The sequence below is a fragment of the Rhinopithecus bieti genome, unplaced genomic scaffold (genome assembly GCF_001698545.2).
Source record: "Rhinopithecus bieti isolate Rb0 unplaced genomic scaffold, ASM169854v2 scaffold_14549, whole genome shotgun sequence".
In the NCBI taxonomy this organism is placed as follows: Eukaryota; Metazoa; Chordata; class Mammalia; order Primates; family Cercopithecidae; genus Rhinopithecus; species Rhinopithecus bieti.
Genome location: NW_016808027.1, coordinates 1451983 through 1467933, shown reverse-complemented (window position 1 = coordinate 1467933; position 15951 = coordinate 1451983). Strand labels below are relative to the sequence as shown.

General features: G+C 45.2%; 1 protein-coding gene across 10 annotated transcripts in view; it reads right to left on the bottom strand.

Moving 5' to 3' along the window:
- Positions 1–2267: 2267 nt before the first annotated feature.
- P4HA3 (prolyl 4-hydroxylase subunit alpha 3) overlaps positions 2268–15951 on the bottom strand; it is a 45210-nt gene continuing 31526 nt past the window's right edge. For 2 of the 10 annotated variants that reach the window (XM_017885224.1, XM_017885227.1), the window contains exons 10-12: positions 15711–15773; positions 11840–11908; positions 8830–9493 (exon numbers count right to left, since the gene is read on the bottom strand). In XM_017885224.1, coding sequence (XP_017740713.1) covers positions 9236–9493; positions 11840–11908; positions 15711–15773 — 390 coding nt within the window. In that variant the 3' untranslated portion in view covers positions 8830–9235. Of the gene's footprint in view, positions 2308–8829; positions 9494–10318; positions 10769–11839; positions 11909–15710; positions 15774–15951 lie in introns of those variants that run through there. The other 8 variants (XR_001887865.1, XR_001887864.1, XM_017885228.1 and 5 more) reach the window with 8 other exon arrangements.

The following is a 15951-nucleotide window of genomic DNA, read 5'->3' as shown; positions in this document are numbered from 1 at the left end:
TGCCAGACACGAGGCCAAGAGGTCAGTAAAGAGGCAGTTTTAATCGGGCAAGGAAAAGACACAGGTATACTTAACTAGGACGGTGGCCACCGGGCTGAGAGAACAGGATAGTCAATATTTTGGAGGTGGAATGAACAAGAAAGAAACTAGTTAGATTTCAAAAGTGAGGGGCCAAGAACCCTTAAGTTGGATGCAGGGGCCTGTCATGCAAAGTGGGGGTTGGAAGTGAAAGGTCAAGATTTTACCAAGGGAAACGCAAGAAGAGAGCTTATACTAGCAGCAGAGAAAGCTAAAGGCAGTCACACTTCTCCCTGCAGTCACTGTTTTGTTTGCAATCTTGGAGCCAACTCTGCTGCTCCAGCTGGCCACCCCATCAGCAGCCAGAATCCACACATTCTCAGTCCGGGGCCAGGGCTCAGAAAGTTATGTCAACTCAAGAGGCTCCCTTATTCCTCGAGCTGGCTTCCTCTCCCAGCAGTTTGCTAGAAAACTCCAGCCCACAGCCAGGCAAAACCTCGGAACCCAAGACTAGCGGAGAGGCTGGCCTCTTCCAGGTGCAGGCAGTAGGTGACTGAGGAGTGAACAGTGTCGAGGGAGAAAGTTTCTTCCTGATTAATGACAATGATGCCATTCCATAACGACTTAAGAATGACTAATCAAACAAGCTTAGAATAACTGACATGATACCGTCTATATCACTATAAAGCACATTTATAACCTTTGAGACCTCCAAACTCCTCTGGTGTGGGGAGGGCAGACAAATCAGCAGTACCTCCTACAGATGAGGAATTCGAGGCTCTGACAAGGAAAGTGATTTGTCCAGGGTCACACCGTAGCACAATCTGGACTAGAACTCAGGCCACCTGACTTCCAGACCAGTCAGTGCCTTTTTAGTCTCACCCTATAGCAAAAGGAGAGGAGGGGTGGGGCAGGGGCTTGGAGGACTAGGGCCTGATGGTGAGAGAAATGCTCCAAGCTCAGTTCAGCCTCCTACTAGCTGGGTGACCTGTGGCACATCACTTCCTTCAGAACTTCAGGTTCTGCATCCCAAAATGGGGTGATAATCCTTAATTCACTAGGTGTTATGAAGGTAAATGAGACCTAAGTATCCAAGTATAGTAAAAGCTGCTGCCTACAGTAGATAAGGTGAAAAACAGTAGATGCCATGGCGCTAAGAAGATAAGGGGATTCCCATCCTGACTGGGAATCCCCAAAGGGCGGGGAGACTGAGGCACAGCCATTCTACCCCTACTCCTGCTGGATGGGGCTGCTCAGGCAGAATTAGTGGAAGCCAGTGTGCCCCCGGGGCCTGAGAGCGGCCCACGCTGCACCCTCCTCTGGCCTGGGGACATCCTTCTCAAAAAATGTTTGGCCGGGTGCCAGTGGCTCACGCCTGTAATCCCAGCACTTTGGGAGGCCAAGGTGGGCAGATCACGAGGCCTGGTCAACATGGTGAAACTAAAAATACAAAAATTAGCCAGGTGTAGTGGCAGGCACCTATAATTCCAGCTACTCAGGAGGCTGAGGCAGGAGAATCGCTTGAACCCAGGAGGCAGAGGTTGCAGTGAGCCGAGATCGCACTCCAGCCTGGGTGACAAGAGCAAGACTCCGTCTCAAAAAAGAAAAACTTTTAACCAGGATTTTTTTTTAATAGTAAACTATAGCTAACACAGTATTTCTCATTTTAACCATGTGAAAACGAACAGTCCAGTGGCATTAATGACATTCACAAGGCTGTGGACCACACCACTATCTATACCCCAACTTTTTCATCATCCCCAGGAAGAACTCTGTACCCATTAGGCAGTGACTCCCGCCTGCATACCTAGCCTCTATTCTGCTTTTGGTCTCTGAATTTGCCTATTTTAGGTAGCTCATAGGTGGAATCCTATATTTATTTTGTGTCTGGCTTATTTCATTTAGCATAATGCTTTCAAGTCCATCCATGTTGTAATGTGTATCAAAATTCTGTTCCACTTTATGGCTGAATATTTTACTAAATGCATATTCCATATTTTGTTTAGTCATTCTCTTGATGGACACCTGGGTCTGCTTCCACCTTCTGACGATTGTGAATAAAGCTGCTATGACCATGGGTGTACAGCTATCATTCCATTCTTTCAGATACATACCTGGGAGTGGAATGACTCGGTTAGATGACAGTTCTATGTTTATCTTTCTGAGAAATCACCAATCCGTTTTCCACAGTGGCTGCACCATTTCACATTCCCACTAGCAACGCATGAGAGTTCCAGTTTCTCCACATCCGTAGTGACACTTATTTTCTGTTTTTTAATTGTAGCCATCCTAGGAAGTGTGAAGTGGTTCCTTATTTGCATTTCAAGACCACAAATATGGAGGGAGAAGGAGGGCTTTAGGGTCAGAAATGTGGGCTGATGCTGGCTGGCCCAGGACTTGGGGCTTGCCCTACCTGCCCCATCCCAACATCATAAGAGACAGAGGCACCCAGGGAACTGGACAGGGAGGGAGGGTCTCTCTAGCCCCAGGCCCTGGAGGGTTCGCAAGGCTTAGCAGCTCACACAGTGGCAGCAGGATAAAACCATTCCTTCAGGTTGAGCCTGCTGACAATTCCTATTCCCTTTTTTGTTGCCAGAGAGTAAAAAACAGAGATTCTAGAACCCCAGAATCTGGAGAGAATTGTGAGAGTTTCTCACAATTTTTACAAAAAAATTACATGTACAATTTTTAAAAGAAGATTTAATGTAATTTTTTATTTGGTAAATGGAAAAGCAATCTGTTTTCCCAAAACAGATTACAGATCATAAAGTTAGACAAAATCTCTTCTCCTAGAGTGATATATCTGAATTTTAAGACTAAAGAAAGTTTTAGGTGTATCAAAAGAGCATAAATGGTTTTATTAGGTTGGTGCAAAAGTAATTGTGTTTCTTTACCATTAAAAGTAATGGCGAAAATCACAGTTACTTTTGCATCAACCTAAATAACAGTTGGACAAATGTTAATCTAAGGACGTGTGAGTTAGGGTGATAAGCCTTCTCACCTCCATATGCACATATGGACCTCCTTATCCTTCAATATCCAAATCAAAAGTCACATGACCCCATCACATGAAAGACATAATCATGTCTCTCACAACCTTGGTAATGACACAGGATTCTTCCCTGCTACTTGCCAACCGGGGACCTCCATGGCCAGCGATGCCTCCTGCCCAGGCCTCACATGGCCACAGACCTGCCTCTGGAGGTACCATGCCCACTGACCCACCTGTGCTATAGCTTGTACCCACATTCAGGGGTTCTTGAGCTCTTTCCCCGTGTCCAAGAAGAATGAGGATATGCTGACAATTTGAAGAGTGAGGATGGGCAGAGAAGAATTTTACTGAGTGATAGAAAAGCTCTCAGTGGAGAGGGGACAGGAGGGGTGGTCCCCAACCCCTGCAGTCAGGTGGTTTCTCTATCTCTCTGTGCCTGGGTCTGGGGCTTTTTATGGACTCAGAATGGGGAGTGTGTGCTGACTGGTTTGTCAGTATGCAAAAAAGGTTAAAGCAAAGACACCACTCACAGTATAAAAAAAATTTAGGAAAGGGTAGGTACGTGTAAAATAGGTGAAAGGTGGGGAGCAATCAGAGGAAAGCGCACTGAATGGGAAAACAAGTTCTCAATCTGGTTCATGGATTTAGCTGGGACTTGTAGCTGGACTTTAAACTGTCTTTGGCTTGAAGGTAGGGTTTCACCGGGGACCCCACCCTATCTGCCTAGGCATTTGTCTGCTTCCTGCCGTTATCAATAACATTTTATATGTTCCTCTTTCACTAGTATTTCACTGGGATTGTAACTATTTTCACCATATTTTCACATATGTCAGTATTTTCACTAGTATTTCACTAGTATAGTCATTGTGGGTTCTCTTTTCTGGGAGCTCTTCAAGGTCAGAGACTCAATCAGTCATCCCAGCATCCTCAGCCCCAGCAAAGGTCCTGGCCCAGAGGCAATATCAGGAATGCTTAGCTGAATAATAAATGACAGGCCACACATGCAGTCTGTGCTCATTTGCCCACTGTGCACCTGTTCCAAGAAGCACCTGTGGCGCATTGGAAAAAGTGTGTGTCTCTGAGCCAGGAAACCTTGTTTCTAGTCTTGAGCTGACACTGACACACAGTGGAATTATGGGCAAGTTGCTTTACTTTTCTAGGGCAGGGGAACTAACTACTGCCCTCCAGCCCCATAAGGTGATAAGCAGGTGAACAGGAGACATGGTGGTCATTATGTTATAGTTATGCTTCATCTGAAAATGTGGTGGACTTTAAAGGTGGCAGGGATGTCATTATCTATGGGGCTCCATCTGAGCGATGCCCTTGAACCCTTAACCAAAAACACTGTCACCATGCAGGCATCCTGGTGCCTAGAATTCACTCCTAGCACCTCATTCCTTTGAGCTAATCTTTGATTTCACCAGGCTACCCATTTCTAACACAAATATGCCCCTGTCAAGGACAGGGAAACTGTCACTCAAACCTTAGGGAGAATGGGCAGATCAAGCACTTCATGGGAGGGGTCCTGTGACCAATGAAGTGAATATAAAGAGGGATGTGGCAGAGAGGAAGAAGGGAAAGAGGCAGGCTCTGATTCTGAAGGGGGAGAAAATTATGGGGGTCCACAGCGGAGAAGAGAGAAAAAGTCCAGAAAGAGGTTAGAAGCAGCTAGGAGAAGGGGGAGACTTCCCCCCAAGCTCCGGATCCTGGTTCTGCCCCTGGCTGTGTGAACTCGGTGATGTCTTTTCTTTAAACCCCACTTCCCTCCTTTGCCAAAAGGGATGATAATTGTTGTGACTATGATACAGGAGAGTGATCCATGGCAAAGAGTAGGCACAAATGTTTGTTCCCTCCCCCTAGCCCTTAGCCGATTTCATAGTTCTACTGAGTACACAGCAATCTGCAGGTAAATGTCCCTCTCTCCCAACCCCAGCCCCTACACACAGGCTCCTTTGGCTTCTCCCAGCTTGAGCAGCCAAGGCCCCCAACAGGAGACTCTTTCAGTGGTTCCATGAGAAGGCAGTTTGTGCTGCCGCTGGCATTACTGGACAAGAGTCCCCGGAATCAACACTCTCTTGCTTTTTCCTCCCAGACAGCTCTCTCTACTCCCCTGTTGTGTGTGAAAGAGGGACAAGCAGGATGGCCGCTGCACCTTGCATTGCACAGGCACACATTCTTCCTCTTTCCATGTGTTTCTGGGGCTCCAACGTGGACACCCTCAGCATATTCTGGCCATAGGGTCCTGCTCTCTCTCCAAGCTCCCACAATCCTTAGGATGAGCAGCACACAGCTTCCCACTTGATTCTATCCAATTCTCGCTTACATCTGGGCATGGACCAGCTCTGCCTTAAGGGCAGTGAGCAGGCTGTCTTCTTCTCTTGGGTTCTCATGAAGCAGCTAGCATGGGCAGGTCACTCAACAAGTGTTCACCATACATTTGCAGAACTGATTCATTCCTATATTCAACAGATAATCTACATCTGACAAGAGTTCTTAACTATTAGGCATCAGTGGCACAAGGGATAGACCTTTTCAATACCTGGGAAAATGTTGGAGACCCCCCGCCCTAAAATTATTGGCTCCAAAAGATTATTGTCAATAGAAGCACAGAAGTGACAGCAAAATAACATGGAATACAGACAACGGAGGGCTAGTTAAGGTCTTTGGTGACAGACTGACATGGATTTGAATCCTGCCTCTGCTATTTTATACTTGGATGACTTCAGGCAAGTTATACTTTCTCTGCCTCAGTTTCCCTCATCTATAAAATGGGCATAATAGTACTCATCTCATTTTGAGGCTTAAAGGAGACAAATACACCTAAGTTCTCAGCACAGTGCCTGGCCTATCATAAATGATGTGGTTACTAATGATAATGATAATAGACTTTAATGTAAAGAATATTATCTGGAATGAGGCTTGCAAGTGATATATAGTGCGGTGCCAGAAACCCAGGTTGGACAAGGCTGTTGGAAAACAGCTCACAGAACAGTGCAAGAAAGAAAGAAACAGGCTGGGTGCAGTGGCTCACGCCTGTAATTCTAGCACTTTGGAGGCTGAGGCGGGAGGATCACTTGAGCTTGGAGTTTGAGAAAGAAAGAAATAAAATTATAAAAATATCAGTGCCCCAAGCCACAGTTGACCCTGCTTAGAATTAGCTGTCTATCTACTAAATGGGACCCAAGGCCATGCCACTTTATCAGGACTAGTCAGATTCAGAGGGCATGGAGACTAGTGCAAATATAGAATTAAACAAATATAATAATTAGTGCAAATATAAGAATTAGGCCTTTCCACTCCAGGAGCAACGTGGTTTTGAAAGCCGTCTGGTGGAAAGAACACTGGTAAGGGAGACAGACCAGCCCCAGCTCTACCAGGAAGCCCCAGGAAGCCACTAACCATTCCTACCTCACTTTCCACAGTACCTGCCATGCTCTCCTCCCTGGGGAGGTGAAGTTCAAGTGGAGTGGTAAAGTGTTTTGAAAATGAACATGCTGGCCAGGAGTAAGGTGTCACTGTCCCTACAGCATGCCCCCTAGTATACACCCAGCCTGGTCTCTCCTCAGCCTCTAGGCCTGCTCATCTTCAAGACTTGCTCAAGTCCCTCCTTCCCATGAAACTTCCAGGGGTGAGGGGAGCCTCTTAATGCAGCCTGTTCATGTCTCCACTCGTGGTCACATGGTCTCGTGATGATTTGAGGGTCTGCTCCATTTCTAGGGGCAGGGTCAGCATGTAATTCTCCTTTCCCTCCCTAGTGCCAGCAAGGGCCTGACACTGAGTAGGCACCTTGTCAGTGTGACTCGAATAAACAAATGAGGCTTTCTCAACTACCCCAAATCACAAGGCTCCCCTCCCTCTTGATGGCAGCATTCAGTGGTCATTCATCTCTCTCTGCATGCAACATTTTCACATTGTGCTTCAATGACACTGAACTCAGGATGCATTTTGTCTTATCCCCCTACCGGCCCAGCTTCCAGGGCTGCATCCTCTGCATCCCCACAGCACCCACTGAGCCCAGGGCCTGCCCCTGAGGATTACTCATTAAGCAGTTATTAATTTGCAGCCAGACTTTCCTGAGTCTCAGTCGCCTGGTCAAGATGTTTGATAACTGCCCCATCTCAGACATTATTAAAAGCGCAAGATTTGGGGCCAGTCTATGGTACTCTCAACAAGTGACTTAACTCTATAAATCTACCTCCTCATCTGTAAAATGGGGATAACTGTATTGACCTCATAGGGTTGGAATGAGCATTAAATATTTAACTCATGAAGCTCTTAGAATGGTGCCAATACTCTGATTAGCTCAGACCTATCCTGTAGTTCTGAGGAGTCCAGGTTCTGTGATGAAAAGGGAGCAGCCTCCCCTGCAGACAGTCGCTTTCTGTCTCGTCTCAGGCCTGTTCCTCTTGGAATTGGAGGAGGCAGGTTGTGAGTAGTGACAGTAACTTAGTAAGAGGATTTCCAGAATCCTGGTGTGCACTGCAGAAATCCTGGGAATGTGACAAGATGCACTTCAGACTCTGAGGAAGCTGGGTATTAGAACATCAGAGCCTTTCCCTTGGGGCCACAGAGCTCTGGGAAACTGAGGTCCTACGGGCTTGTGAGGAAGGGGCAGAGACGGCGGGCATCCAACCACCCAGTCCTTACACTGTGTGGTTTCCTTGTGAGCAATACATGCCCACAGCCCTGTGAAGGATCCTGAGCCAAGTGGCCTGAAATGTTCTCTTGGCACAAGTGCCCAAATATCACAATCACCCATCCATGCAGCCTTAGCCCCTGCTAGGCCTTTTGCTGGGAAACACATCTCATAACACTCCACTTATAAAAAGTCTACCTGTCCTCCAGAGCACAGCTCAAAGGATGCCTTTGCAGAACTGCTGAATGCCTACTTATGTTGAACCAGATCTTCTTCTGGGGCTACCAAGAGGAATGAGGAGCACAGAGCCTAGAGGGGGCAGCCTGGCAAATACATAAACATTGAAATTCAGTGACCTGAGGGCTGGAATAGAGGCATTTACAAAGTGCAGCACAGCCACAAAGCACTTTCACTGCAAGGAAGGCAACTGACCAAAGTTAAACAAATGAACAAAGTCATTTCAATCCTGATAAGTGTTATGAAGAAAACAAAGTCAGTTCATGTGAAAGGAAGTGGCTGGGTGGTGGCATGGTCATGGAAGCTCTGTGAGGTAATATTGAGCCACTGCATTGAGTGGAAGGACGAAAAGAGCTCAGCAGTGGAAAGACTGAGGGGATGGCAAATGTCAAGGGCTGAGAAGTGGAAGTGAAGGTGGTGGTGATGGACACAGTGGTGATGGGGACAAGAAAGAATTCCAGTATCTGGAATGTAGCTGGGGACAGTGGTGGGAGGTGAGCTGCACTGAGATTACAGCATAAATAAAATGCTGTACAGTCATTCCTCAGCATCCATGGGGAGTTGGTTCCAGGACTTCAAGAGGACACCAAAATCTACAGATGTTCAAGTCTCTTGTATAAAATGGTGTAGTATTTGCATATAACCTGCAACCTGCACACATCCTCCCATATACTTTGTCACCTCTAGATTACTTATAATACCTAACACAATTTAAAAGCTGTGTAAGAAGATGTTATACTGTGTTGTTTAGGGAATACAATACAATCTATTTTTTCTGTACCGAGCATGTACAGAATAAAGTCTGTTATCATCCATGGTTTTTTTTCAAATATTTTCAATCTGAGGTGGAATCCATAGATGGGGAACACATGGATGTGGAGGGCCAACTGTACTGTGCCTTTTTTTCCACTCAGCATTATAATGTAAGAATATTCTCAGTTGGGAAAATCATTTGTAAACATTTTTAATGACTGTATTAAAAAACCATCATATAAAAAGAAAAGAAAGTTGCTTTCAACTTAAAAAAAATCCTTATACAATGTACCACTCGTCTGGGATATGCTTCTGGGAGGGGGACACTCCCTACTTGGGCTGCAACAGAAGACAGTAGGGAGAAGGGCTTAAAGTTCTGGGAGTCAGGCTAGCCCCTCCTGCAGGTGTCCTCATTGCCACTTCTTGGTCCCTGTGGTTAAGGTTCAAAGTGTCAGAAGATCCACTGATCGAACCTGAGACTGTCAAGATGTCCTGTTCCCAACAGAGAGTATCTGAGCTCCAGAAACTTCCCTCTCAGGCCTCCACTCCCCCCTCCTTTGTACTATGCATCCTACTCTGACTCCCATGGCTGGAGCAGATCAAATGTACATTCTCAGTGTCCCCTGGTAACGACCTCTCCCTTGCCTCTGATTTGCAAGGCACAGGCAAAGCTGACAAAGCCTTCCTCCAGGAGGCTGCTCTGCTTTCTCCTCTCCTACCCCAGCTTTGGGCTCCTGGCTTCTCTGGAAAGCCACAGGACTCCACCAGCTTCTCTCTGACAACAGTTCAGTCTTCAGGGCTGGAGCTGCAGGGTCTGCGGAATTCCTGTCCATACTCATGTATCCACTTGTTGGCCACTGGGATAGAACAGGGAAGAAGGAGACAGCAGACTCAGCAGAGCAAACAGAAGCAGTGCTGCAGACTGGTGCGCACTCACAGGGGCATGTGAGTGCTCCCTTAAATTCTGCATCCTAGGCAACTCACTTGCCCATCCTAGTCCTGGCCTCACTATGGACTACAAGTTGTTTCTTCCAGCAGATAAATAGCAAAGAGGACATTGTCCTCTGGAAAAACGTGACAGGTCCTGTCTCCTGTAAACTCATTTTCAAATGTTTGGGAACTAAGGTCACTCACCCTTCATTTTAGAAGCCCATGTCCCCCATGAAGCCATTCCAGAGTACTAAGAGAAAAACGGATGGCATCTCCTGGCAGCCTCCACCTCAGCTCATGAGCCCCCTTCCACTTCTTTTTCTGTACTCAGAGCTAAGTGCTCCTGGACGTATATGTGACATAAACACGTCCATCTGCTTACTGATCTCTTCTTTGTTTTCCCACCTCCTCATGGAGAACACTAAATGCGAGAGGCAATGGCTTGACACATCTTCCCTTCGGGTAGAGTGTGGATGGGACAACATATTCCTCTCTGGAGGTCCTCAGGAATCAAAGCCTATCTGGTCAGGTGAATAAACCTTTACTGACAGTTACTCTGTAACAGGAACCCCTGCCTGTTATGGGCTCCCAGTCTGTTGGGGGCACCTCATTCATAATCCGATCTTCTCAATATAATGTGGCACTGTAATGAAGCGTTTAGAATGGGATGGCTGTGCTAGGTCCCACCCATCCCGTTTCACTCTACTGTGCACCCCGTACCCCCTTCTCATGCTCAGAAAGGCAGGACTTACCCCACTTATCTCCCACCAGGACAGGACAGCCCGCATGAAGTGTGTCCCTGTCCCCTTCACCACTCCTATGCAGGTTCCACCAAAACAGTGCTGCATTCTGAAACAAGAGGGTCCAGCCCCAGGGAGGGCCAGCCCAGAACCTCAGTCCTCGGGACGCGCATACTAAAGCACATACTAAGGACAAATGCAGGCATGTCATTGAAGAAGCCTTTCCATGCAGTCTGGGGGCAATGCATGCATAAAATGGCACAAAATGGCATAAGTTGCCATTTACTCATTCATGCATGGGTCACTGACAGAGTCCACTGCGCCCCAGGTCCTGGGGCTGCAGAGACAAATCACGTCCAGTTCTGCTCTCCAGCAGCTCACAAGAAATAGACATAAAACAGACCTGAACAAGACAGCATGGTGAGTTCTGGGAGAAAGGTGAGCATGTTTGTCACTGGGTCACTGAGGAGAAACACCCAACAAAACCACAAGGTGGAACAAAATATTCCTTACACAGCCAAGCACATCACCAACTCAGAAGCTTTTCCTCCCATAGGCACTTATGACTAACACCTTCAGGGAGCAGGCAGTATCATAATCCCCATTTTCCTAGCAAAGAACTGGAGGCCCAGGGCTTTAAATAATGCAACAAAAGAAGGAGGAAAGTGAGGACGCAAGGCCAGGTGTTCTGACGCTAAATCCTGTATGTTTTTCCCCTACACACTGCTTCTTTGCCCTATCTACTTCCTGTAGTCAAATTACTTTAACCTTGGCCCTCAAAGTAGACAAAACCCCAGGTCATGAAGAGCTTTCCAGGATGCACTGGCAGTCTCTATGTTCCCAAGCCTACAAGAGGCACCAAGTTCCTGAGCATTCAGAGACACCTGGCATTGATTTATCAAATGCTTAGAATGCGTCAGGCACTGTACTACCTGCTTTACAGGAATGATCTCGTTTAGTTATCTACATTTCATTCCTAAATTAGGTAAGGGCTGCCAGGGAGTTGGACTGATCTGAAATTTGGAGGAAATACTCATTCATGAAGCAAATCTCTTACACTCGGTTCTCCTCAGCGCCTATCCTTTCCAAATTCCTATTGCACCATCATAATGCCTGCTGACATCTCTGTAAACTCCTGGATCAAAGGGCTATGAATTTCCCTCTGCACCCTCTGTTTGTCTAGCTCTTAATGTGGACTGAACTAATAATGGAAGGAACTAGATGCTGTAGAGGATCCAAAGTAAATAAAACAGAGCTCTTATCTTGAGGAGCTGTACCGTGACAGGGAAGACAGACGTGTAATCATCTACTTGCAAGGTAAGTGTAAATAAAATAACAAATAGAGACACAAGTGACAAGCATGTTTGTGATAGTAAAGAAGATTATTGGATGATCTGTGATTCTGAGAATTGGGGAAGACCTCTTTTTGGCCCTCCTCCCAGGAATGGGCTTGCAAGCACAGAGATCGTGAAGGTTAGGGGGTGAGCGCTGCACTCTCTCAACTCCATCTTCTGGGACCAGGGCCCCACTCACCTTAACCACAGGCACGCTGAGGTTGGCATAGATGAAGGCTGTGGCTCCTCCGGCTTCCACCGAGCTCAGCTACAAGACCAGAGGAAGAAGCCAGAGTTAAAACAGCCACCGACTTCCCTACCCTGTCATATGATGTCATTTCTGCATAGATTCCTAGATTCCTTCCCATGGTCTTCTATTCAACTCTGAGAGAAATACTTGAAAGACAGTGATCCAACTTAGGAGGAATTTCGGGAGCCTACTCAATGGCATTGGTGGTGCCTACAGGGCCACAAGAGGATAATGTTTAGTATTCCTTCTTTCTTTTCCCTTCCAGTTAACATCCTTATTGAGGGCTACAATAAGTAGATTCAAACTTTTTTGACTGAGACCCTTAGGAAAAAATACATTTTAAATAATGACCCAAGACACACACACACACACACACACACACACACACAGCCTGAAATATAATTGTCATAAAACATTCTCACTATCTGAGATAACTTCTGATCTTCTCTATTTTATTTTATTCTATTCTAGCGTAGTTCTCTGAAATGCTCATCATTAGAACCACTAAACTAATCTCACAACCTGTAACGGATCATGACTTGTGGCTTGAAAACCAGTTCAGACTATGATTCTTCTTGGAAGCTGGGCATCATAGGAACTACTCATTACACCTTTGGCGTATTCTCCAGATCACTCTGCTCCTCTCCAGGAACCCAAGCTAACCCATCACTGGTCTGTTCTAGGATTATGCATATGTTTTCTTAATGTGAAGCTTTTTTTCTGGTTGTCACAGAAATATATAATAATTATAAACTTTTTAAAACAGGAAAATATTTTTAAATACCAATACTTATCATTGTACCATTCAGAAAAAAGTTACAGTTGACTTAGTGATAGTTGACATTTATTGGGCACTGACTATATGCTAGACGTTACACTATGTCCTTACAAATATATTATCTCATTTATTCCTCAAAACAATCCTAGGAATTACAATTGTTATTATTTTTAACTCTTCTCATTTTACAGATGAAGGAACCAAGTCTCAGAGAGCTTAGGTACCTTATAAAAGGTCACATGACTCTTCCAAGACAGAGCCAGGATTTGAGCTGAGCCAGTGCCGTGTGACTACAAAGTCCCTGCTCATAACCATCATGCTACACCTTTGAAAATTTAGGTCATATCCAAACATTTATTATTATAAACAACACTGCACTGAACAACTTAATGAAAAAAAAATCACTTTGCATTTTGGATTGTTTTCATAGGAAAGAGTCTTAGCACTAGTATTACGGGGTCAAAAGGATATGCATAAGTTTTATACTTATACATTTTGCTAAATTATTTTTGCAGCAGTTGCATCACACCAGAGTGCCAGTTTTACCTCACGCTGCCTAGCACTATCTACCAGAAGGTTCATGCTCTTTAATCTTATGGCAGTCAGATCCCAGCACATTTACTTGTGTTACAGAGCAAGAGGTATAGGAGGTAGGATGCTGGCCCTTGGTAGATGCAAGCGAACTGACGTGGTGATTTGGAACCTGGAAATGGCAGTGGTGACTATCAGCATTCCTTGGCTCCCCCTGTAGCACACTGGGAAAGCCGACAAGAACAACAATTGGTTCCTTGTGTTTAGGTAACTAACAAATTAGATTATTCTATTCCAGCCCTTGCCAGTAAGGGGCAACCTGGACTTTCCTGCATTCTTTTACCTGTGGTTTTACAATATGGTGGAAAGGAATGACATAGCCAACACATTAAAAAGAAAATCAGATTCTGCATGCAATGAAGCTCATGAGCACAGCATGGGCCGTGAGAACAGTGGGGAAGGGAGAGAAATCTTCACTCTGTATACCTTCTACTGTTTTGTATTGAGGCTGATTTTTTTTTTTTTTTTTTTTTTTTTAATAGAGACAGGGTCTCACTCTGTTACCCAGGCTGGACTCAAACTGCTGGGCTCAAGCAATTTTCTTGCCTCAGCCTGCCAAGTAGCTGGGACTACAGATGTGCACACTGCACCCAGCTTGAGACTGATCTTATGTCCAATCTGAGCAGAAAATCACCAACTGGATTTCAACTCAACCCTCTGTACTTAGTAAAGATTATTTCTCCCTACAGTATCAGTCTTAGGTTTCCCACAAACCTTAACATTTGTCTTGAGAAATGTTTGTCTTGAAATTGTCTCAAGAAATCCCAACCTGCAGATAAAAGACTTAGGCATAATCTAGCACTTCCCAGGTCCCACGATACTGATTCCCCTTTACGAGACCCTTTCCTTTAATTGCTCTGTAGGATACAATGACAGAAACATACAGTATGGAAATTTCCAGAGTGACATCCTTTCTTACATTATCTCATCAGATCCTCACAACACTGTGAGGAAGCACAGGGCAAAAAGTGAGCTCAAATAATAGATGTAATCTGTGCTGAGGTCACATAGTAAGTGGCAGAATCAGGATTAGGTCAACTGACTCCAAACCCAAAGTGCATTCCATTCCACTGTGTCTCAAATACTTAAAATGCAAATGCACATTAATTCACATGCATGTGAAAGTGTGTGAGAGTGCGTGCACAAACACAAACACACACACATGCATTTGCCATTTAAAATTACTGGGTTTTTATACCCATGCTACCTTTGCTATAGTAACTGGGGCCCTGTAACCAGGGAACCAGCCATAGGAGATATTGAGGGGATAAAGAACAGAGATATATTGTGCCCTAGATGCCCTATTTTTTGGCAGTAGTTCATTCTTTCACTGTCTGTGACCTCCCATGACAGCTGGAGTGCTAAACCAGAGATGCAACCCGCTGTAGCTCCAAGATGTGTCCCCTGCCTGATAACTGACCTCAGAATGATCAGAATGAGGCCAGACACCATTGTAAGTGGAAGCCTTCCAGTTCCATAGGAAGTACAGAACCGAGCCACATGGAGAAACACATTGACATTGCTGGCATTAAAGACTACACAGAATGCTGGCCTCCATCTGCCCTTTCTTGGCTGTCCTGTGGAGACCAGAAACAGTCCTAATAGAAGAGGAAAAGCTGGGGCGCGGGATGTCTGCTATTCTAATGAGCCTGAAACAAGGACTTCATCCTTGGTTGTTATATAGAGCCCCTTCAGTTAACAGTAAGATATCTCTTCTAATAAGTGGTTAATTCTAATAATCTCTTCCAGTGACAGGTGATTGAAATTATGGCTTGCCACAGAGAAGGAAGTAAACCCACATGATCTGAAGGAAAGGGGATAGGTGAGATGATACAGATGGGGCCGACTCCTGATCAGGCCAGGAATTAGGAGAGAAGTACAATTTATTGTTGTATTTTGAAAGGGGTGTCATGGAGATTTTACTGAAGATTTTATAGAGAGGTAAGGAAGATAATTTTCACTAAATATCAGAGGCAGCACTCGCTGAATTTCTCTCAGTGTCTCTATTCTTCCCTCTTGTAAATCTGCTGCCTCATTCCTCATCCGTGTCTCTCCCCACAGCTCCACAACCTCATCTATGGGTTGTTTTTCAACACTGACTAGTCCATGAGACCTCAAGGACACAGACTCTCAGAGCCTCCTCCTGTGTTGTTCAAGTCCCTCTATCTCTTTGCCTTCAGTGGAGCTCCACTTCCCACCCTAATCCACTGTCCATACCAAGGTCATATTTAGATTTACACACTGTCAGCTCTTTAAGGGTAGAAACCTTGTCTTGTATTTCTTTACATCTCCTACAGTGCCTATCAAAAATGCTGTCTGAAATTTGCAAAATTCTGGGAGATTTTTGCACTGAGTACCAGATAAAATCAATATATGAAATTGCTTCGAAAACAATAAAATAAAGTAGAGCTATAGTCAGTCATGAAGTAAGAAGCCCAGAGCAAGACTCACATAGATCATAAATGTTGCAACTCGGTTTCCAGACTTCATTCTGTAGAGGGGGCTGCTTGGTGACTGAGAAAAAAACAGAACATATCATTATTTTACGCACATGGCACCAGTGGGACAGGCAGGATTCCACTATTAATACAAATAGAAGTAAAATGGGGGTGTCAAAGATGGGATATAGTTCTGAGCTACACCTACTGGAGTATGTGCCCGTCTTTGCTGGCAGGTACTCAATACAATTTTT